At 46.5% G+C, this 8431-nt stretch overlaps 1 protein-coding gene across 1 annotated transcript in view; it reads right to left on the bottom strand.

Moving 5' to 3' along the window:
* The window catches only part of tbc1d1 (TBC1 (tre-2/USP6, BUB2, cdc16) domain family, member 1), a gene marked incomplete in the record, with an annotated part of 182307 nt that overhangs the window by 171928 nt on the left and 1948 nt on the right, over positions 1-8431 (bottom strand). The window contains 1 exon segment of the mRNA XM_071408381.1: positions 4181-5149. Within this exon segment, the coding sequence (XP_071264482.1) occupies positions 4181-5113 (933 nt within the window).

Here is an 8431-nt window from a genome sequence, read left to right as displayed (position 1 = left end):
AACTTACAGCTTTTGTCTCTGTCTTGACATTGAATAAATTGAATCTTTGTAGTCGTGCTTTCATCCCATCCGCCATAAAACTTTTATCCGGAGATTGAGCTACGGTAGCTAGCTAACAACTAGCTAACGTTACAGGGCAACGGTTGTTTTTCCTCAGTTGGTTTTGAACGGAACAAAAGTGGACTTTCTTCCTCTTCCTTCGGTCGAAGCGTCCCTCCCGTTAAATGAACCGCTGTTTCTGACCCACCGGTCCTCCGTCCCAAGCTGTCAAATGCGACAATGACGTTTGGAGACCGGGAACGATACTTTGTCTATGACCCCCCCGTGAACGGTCAAAAGACTTGTTCAGATATGAACGAATTCAGATTGTAAGTTAGTTTTTTTTTGATACACATTGCATTTTCTTTAAGGGAAGCAGATTGATCTCTATCCTTCTAACTATCCGGAAGGAAGATAAACAAAGTGTCAAAGCGAGAAACTGCGAGAGAAGTTGAAGACACTAAATCCCATGGATGGGACGTACTATTGATCCAAGCGAGTATCTTCAAGATTGAGTAGCTACATGCCACCTTCTCTGAAGACAAGGTTTGATGAGTAACTGACTGACTGTTTTTCTGTAAATCACTGACTTGTAATTTGAATTTATACACACCAATAAAAACACACAGTATGAAATTGTGGAATAGACTTGGCTACTAAAGTAGTTCGGGAATAGGCTACTTTCAAAATCATGATGGAACTGAGAGTCTGACCTCTCAAGAAGAGGAAATTAAAACAACTTTCAGGAATTAACTTTTATTAAAACACGAATCGCTTTGAAAGTGTTTAACGACGCCACCCGGTGGCACAAAATGTAATGGAATCTCTGTCTCTCATTTCAAAAAGGGGGCTTTATTGGCATGGAAAAACAAGCGTTTTCACTTGCTTTGGCAATCACAAATTAACAATTAAAAAGTGCTCTCTGCCATCCCTCGCTCTCATTCTACAAGTCTATTTGCATACACTTCAGTGACTATTTCACCGGTAAAGTGGACAAACAGAAGTTTAATGACAACATTGAACAGTGAACCAAAATATTTGTGTATTGAATATCTAATAATAAAAGAGAAGGATCGCTGTTTTGAATGTGGTCGAGTTTGTGTGGACGAGGTGGGAAAACTATTGTTATCCATCAATAAGGAAAAGCCACCAGGTATAGACAACCTAGATGGTAAACTATTGAGAATGGTAGCAGACTGTATTACCTCCAGGTATAGACAACCTAGATGCTAAACTATTGAGAATGGTAGCAGACTGTATTACCACCAGGTATAGACAACCTAGATGGGACACTATTGAGAATGGTAGCAGACTGTATTACCACCAGGTATAGACAACCTAGATGGTAAACTATTGAGAATGGTAGCAGACTGTATTACCACCAGGTATAGACAACCTAGATGGTAAACTATTGAGAATGGTAGCAGACTGTATTACCACCAGGTATAGACAACCTAGATGGGAAACTATTGAGAATGGTAGCAGACTGTATTACCTCCAGGTATAGACAACCTAGATGGGAAACTATTGAGAATGGTAGCAGACTGTATTACCACCATGTATAGACAACCAAGATGGTAAACTATTGAGAATGGTAGCAGACTGTATTACCACCAGGTATAGACAACCTAGATGGTAAACTATTGAGAATGGTAGCAGACTGTATTACCACCAGGTATAGACAACCTAGATGGTAAACTATTGAGAATGGTAGCAGACTGTATTACCACCAGGTATAGACAACCTCGATGGTAAACTATTGAGAATGGTAGCAGACCTAAAAATAGCAAAGCACCCTTTTCTGGCTCTAATCAGTTTGCTACCTGCTCTTAGTAAACTGACGGAGAGAATTGTGTTTGACCAAATACAAGGCTATTTTTTGTCTGAGAACAAGTTACCTACTGACTTTCAGCGTGCATATAGAGACGTGTACTGAGTCCGATGATTGGTTAAAATAAACGGATAATAAGATCCTAGCTGGAGCTGTTATTGTGAGGATTTCACTGCAGCCTTCGATGTTATTGATCATAAATTGTTATGGTGTTTACATCACATGGTTGGAGAGTTACTTCTACAATAGAGCCCAGAGAGTGTTGCTCAATGGAAGCTTCTAGAACCTCAGATGTGTACAGTGTGGTAACCCTGGTTTGCCCTCAGAACAGCCTCAATTCGCCGGGGCAGGGACTCTACAAGGTGTCGAAAGCGTTCCACAGGGGATGCTGGCTCATGTTGACTCCAACGCTTCCCACAGTTGTGTCAAAGTTGGCTGGATGTCCTCTGGGTGGTGTACCATTCTAGATACACACAGGAAACTGTTGAGTGTGGAAATCCCAGCAGCGTTGCAGTTCATGACACAATCCGGTGCTCCTGACACCTCCTACCAAACCCCGTTTGTCTATGCCCATTCATCCTCAATGGCATACACACAATCCATGTCTCAATTGTCTCAAGACTTAAAAATCCTTCTTTAACCCGTCTCCTCCCCTTCTTCTACACTGATTGAAGTGGATTTAACAGGTGATATTAATAAGGGATCATAGTTTTTCACCTGGATTCACCTGGTGAGTCTGTCTCCCTCTGTCTGTCTGTGTCTGTCTCTGTCTGTCTGTGTCTGTCTCCCTCTGTCGCCATCTGTCTCCCTCTGTCGCCATCTGTCTCCCTCTGTCGCCATCTGTCTCCCTCTGTCGCCATCTGTCTCCCTCTGTCGCCATCTGTCTCCCTCTGTCGCCATCTGTCTCCCTCTGTTGCTCTCTGTTGCTCTCGGTCTCCCTTTGTCGCTCTCGGTCTCCCTCTGTTGCTCTCTGTTGCTCTCGGTCTCCCTCTGTCGCTCTCGGTCTCCCTTTGTCGCTCTCGGTCTCCCTCTGTCGCTCTCTGTCTCCCTCTGTCGCTCTCTGTCTCCCTCTGTCGCTCTCGGTCTCCCTCTGTTGCTCTCGGTCTCCCTCTGTTGCTCTCTGTCTCTCCCTCGGTCTCTGTCTCTCTCACACCCTCTAATTCCTCTCTCTTTCACACAACCACCATGCTAAGCCGTGTGTGTGTCAGAACAACAGGTGGCTAGGCCACAGTGACATCACCACCAATGAATGAAGGGCACGGGTGGAGGGAGGAGAGAGAGAGACAGAGAGAGGTGTGAGTGAGAGACAGAGAGAGACGAGAGAGAGAGAGAGAGAGAGAGAGAGGAGAGCGAGTGAGTGAGTGAGTGAGAGACAGAGAGAGACGAGAGAGCGAGACAGAGAGAGAGAGAGACAGAGAGAGACGAGAGTGTGAGTGAGAGACAGAGAGAGACGGGAGAGAGAGTGAGAGACAGAGAGAGGTGAGAGAGAGAGAGAGAGAGTGAGAGACAGAGAGAGATGAGAGTGTGAGTGAGTGACAGAGAGAGACGAGAGAGCGCCAAGAATTGGTCAGCACACACACAGACATACACCCTGCCACAGGAAGTGGTCTCCGTGGTACCCTGATCTACATCCTGTTTGATGAACGTTCTACGAGAAGTGTGTGTGTGTTGAAGCGTTCTGTCAGGTTACCGTGATACTGTTTCTAATGTCACACTGCCGCATATCATAACAAATACTGAAGCAGTCGGTCACACACACACACACACACACACACACACACACACACACACACACACACACACACACACACACACACACACACACACACACACACACACACACACACACACACACACACACACCTTGTTGAAACAGACTTTCAGAGGGAGAAACACCCTGGTGTTATTCACTACTTACTATCTCACTTTGCTGTTTTCTACAATTACACACACTCTGCCTCCCTCTCCCCCTCTCCCTCTTCCTCCCCCTCTCCCTCTTCCTCCCCCTCTCCCTCCCTCCCTCTCTCCCCCTATCCTCCCCTCTCCCCCTCTGCCTCCCTCTCCCCCTCTTTCCCCCTCTCCCCCTCTCCCTCCCTCTCTCCTCCTCCCTCCCCCTCCCCCTCTCTCTGTGTGTAATCTGAGCTGTCCATTTTCCTGAACTTTGAACTTCTAATGTGTGAGTGTTCTGTGTCACGTTGCTGATTTTCTAATACAAACACTTCTCAACTCACACACACACACACACACACACACACACACACACACACACACACACACACACACACACACACACACACACACACAGCGTACCTTGGTGCAGTCCTGGCATTGGAAGACGTAGCAGTAACAGAGATGTGTGTCTCGAACCAGACAACCAAAGCTACGCGGTTCCCTGCTGTTGTGGAGTAGCTTGGTGAGGCGGTGCGGCCGGCACTCAAACAACACTGTGTGAGTGTGTGTGAGGGGGTCCCACGGTCGCCTGTCCCTCTCCACCTCCTCCTCCGTCCACACACACCGCACCCACGAGGCGGACACACACAGACACACCGTCTCGTGTCGTCGTGAGGAAACGCTCTCCACTTCCGAAAGTCCACTTCCGGTGTGTGTGTGTCCGGTTCCGGTGCGTGTGTGTCTGGTTCCGGTGCGTGTGTGTCCGGTTCCGGTGTGTGTGTCTCTACTTGCAGGACTTCCAGGCGGCCGACCCCCTACAGCCTTTTCTCTCTCCCCAGGCCGAGGCCTCCCGATCTCAGCCACGACCCAGGGCAGCATGGCCATGGTGGTGAGGGGATGGACCGGGAGACAGCCAACCAGAGTCAGTCTGTATCGAACCTCTTCCTCCTTTCCCTCCTCTTCCTCTGCGGGAGCAGTGTTTCTTCCGAGAGGGGTGAGGTGGAGGGGGGAGGGTGTAGAGGTGAGGGTTGTGTAGGACCATCTGTTAGGGGTGAGGTTAAGGCGGGAGGGGGTGAGGGCTGGGTGAGGATGGGTGTTGAGGGTGAGGGGGGAGGATGACAAGGGGGTGAGGGCTGGGTGAGGATGGGTGTTGGGGGTGAGGGGGGAGGAGGCCAAGGGGGAGGGGATGAGGGCTGAGAAAGAGGTTCTGTTATGGGGGAGAATAAGGGGGGAGGGGGCTAAAGGAGAAGGGAGGGGAGGGGCGGTGTTTGGGGTGAGGGGAAGGGGGGAGGGAGGGGGAGGAATGCTGGGGTGTTGGTCACAGGGCTTGACGTCAAAGTAGAGTCCCTCCATGGCTGTCTGTCTCCTTGGAAGTCCTCTGGTCTATATCTGCTGGGACAACCACAACATTGCACAGAGTTACTGAAAACTGGGACAACCACAACATTGTGCAGAGTTACTGAAGACTAGAACAACCGCAATGTTACATAGAGTTAATGAAGACTGGGACAACAAAAAAACTACACAGAGTTAATGAAGACTGGGACAACAAAAAGACTACACAGAGTTAATTAAGACTGGGACAACAAAAAGACTACACAGAGTTACTGAAGACTGGGACAACCACAACAGAGTTACTGAAGACTGGGACAACCACAACAGAGTTACTGAAGACTGGGACAACCATAACATTACACAGAGTTTCTGAAGTACGTCTGTACTGCAGCCTGTGTGTTATTTTGTGATTAGGACAGTAGTGTAGTAACTCTTGTGGGGGTTAGGGGTGGTAGCTAGTGTCTATCTCTGGATTTCAACACCTGTCTGTTTCTATTTGGGGTTTACATTTCCCACAGCTACATGAGGCCTGACCTACAGGTAACTGCCAGAGTAAAGGAAACACTTGACTAAATGAGGGGATACAAAAGTATATTGAAAGCAGGTGTTTCCACACAGGGTGTGGTTGCTGAGTTCATTAAGCAAATAACATCCCATCATGCTTAGGGGGTCATGTATTAAAATTCCTAGTCGTCCATTATTTAGGCTACCATGGCTGGAAGAAGAGGTCTCAGTGGCTTTGATTTAAAGGGCCCTCAAAGGAGGGCTTAAAGGGTGTGTGTGTGTGTGTGTGTGTGTGTGTGTGTGTGTGTGTGTGTGTGTGTGTGTGTGTGTGTGTGTCAGTCAGTCACCAGTTCTCCACCCAACTGAATACTTATGGGAGATTCTGGAGCGGCGCCTGAGGCAGCGTCTTCACCAAAAACATGGAATTTTTCTGGTGGAAGAATGAGGTCACATCCTTCCAATAGAGTTCCAGACACTTCTAGAATCCATGTCGAGGTGCATTGGAGCTGTTCTGGTTGTTGGTGACCCAACGCCCTGTTAACACACTATATGTTGGTGTTTACATTATTTTGGTGTTTTCATTATTTTAGTGTTTTCATTATTTTGGTGTTTACATTATGTTGGTGTTTTCATTATTTTGATATTTACATTATGTTGGTGTTTCCTTTATGTTGGTGTTTACATTATTTTGGTGTTTACATTATTTTGGTGTTTACATTATGTTGGTGTTTTCATTATTTTGATATTTACATTATGTTGGTGTTTCCTTTATGTTGGTGTTTACATTATTTTGGTGTTTTCATTATTTTGGTGTTTACATTATGTTGGTGTTTTCATTATTTTGATATTTACATTATGTTGGTGTTTCCTTTATGTTGGTGTTTACATTATTTTGGTGTTTACATTATGTTGGTGTTTTCATTATTTTGATGTTTACATTATGTTGGTGTTTCTTTTATTTTGGTGTTTTCATTATGTTGGTGTTTCCTTTATTTTGGTGTTTTCATTATGTTGGTTTTTCCATTATTTTGGTGTTTCCATTATTGTTGTTTCCATTATTGTTGTTTCCATTATTTTGGTATTTACATTACGTTTCCATTATTTTGGTGGGCACACACACCAACTCTTGGTTTGGCGTGTGTGTGTGACCTGCGTAGCCTTCACACACTGACGGTCAGTCAACACACATAAATCCCCATGACACACATCCCGGCTGCCAGCCGTACTGTAGGTCAAACTAGCTGTCTGATTACAACTGGGAATGAGTTACAGTCAGTGACACAAACAACTGACAGTTGAAAACGTTTCATATCACCAGTAAGGTAGGCCTACTGCCCTGCCAACATATCACCAGTAAGATAGGCCTACTGCCCTGCCAACATATCACCAGTAAGGTAGACCTACTGCCCTGCCAACATATCACCAGTAAGATAGGCCTACTGCCCTGCCAACATATCACCAGTAAGATAGGCCTACTGCCCTGCCAACATATCACCAGTAAGATGGACAAGGCCTACTTCACTACCAACTTCTACACAGGGACAAGGCCTACTACACTACCAACTTCTACACAGGGACAAGGCCTACTACACTACCAACTTCTACACGGGGACAAGACCTACTTCACTCCCAACTTCTACACGGGGACAAGGTCTACTACACTACCAACTTCTACACGGGGACAAGGCCTACTACACTACCAACTTCTACACAGGGACAAGGCCTACTACACTAGCAACTTCTACACAGGGACAAGGCCTACTACACTAGCAACTTCTACACAGGGACAAGGCCTACTACACTACCAACTTCTACACAGGGACAAGGCCTACTACACTACCAACTTCTACACAGGGACAAGGCCTACTACACTACCAACTTCTACACAGGGACAAGGCCTACTACACTACCAACTTCTACAAGGCCTACTACATTACCAACTTCTACACAGGGACAAGGACTACTACACTACCAACTTCTACATGGGGACAAGGCCTACTACACTACCAACTTCTACACAAGGACAAGGCCTACTTCACTACCAACTTCTACACAGGTACAAGGCCTACTACACTACCAACTTCTACAAGGCCTACTACACCACCAACTTCTACACAGGGACAAGGCCTACTTCACTACCAACTTCTACACAGGGACAAGGCCTACTACACTACCAACTTCTACACAGGGACAAGGCCTACTACACTACCAACTTCTACACAGGTACAAGGCCTACTACACTACCAACTTCTACAAGGCCTACTACACTACCAACTTCTACACAGGGACAAGGCCTACTTCACTACAAACTTCTACACAGGGACAAGGCCTACTACACTACCAACTTCTACACAGGGACAAGGCCTACTACAATACCAACTTCTACACAGGGACAAGGCCTACTACACTACCAACTTCTACAAGGCCTACTACATTACCAACTTCTACACAGGGACAAGGACTACTACACTACCAACTTCTACATGGGGACAAGGCCTACTACACTACCAACTTCTACACAAGGACAAGGCCTACTTCACTACCAACTTCTACACAGGTACAAGGCCTACTACACTACCAACTTCTACAAGGCCTACTACACCACCAACTTCTACACAGGGACAAGGCCTACTTCACTACCAACTTCTACACAGGGACAAGGCCTACTACACTACCAACTTCTACACAGGGACAAGGCCTACTACACTAACAACTTCTACACAGGTACAAGGCCTACTACACTACCAACTTCTACAAGGCCTACTACACTACCAACTTCTACACAGGGACAAGGCCTACTTCACTACAAACTTCTACACAGGGACAAGGCCT

The sequence above is a fragment of the Salvelinus alpinus genome, chromosome 6 (assembly GCF_045679555.1).
Source record: "Salvelinus alpinus chromosome 6, SLU_Salpinus.1, whole genome shotgun sequence".
Taxonomy (NCBI): Eukaryota; Metazoa; Chordata; class Actinopteri; order Salmoniformes; family Salmonidae; genus Salvelinus; species Salvelinus alpinus.
Note: the sequence above shows the minus strand (reverse complement) of the source record. Positions and strands in the feature narration are given on the sequence as shown.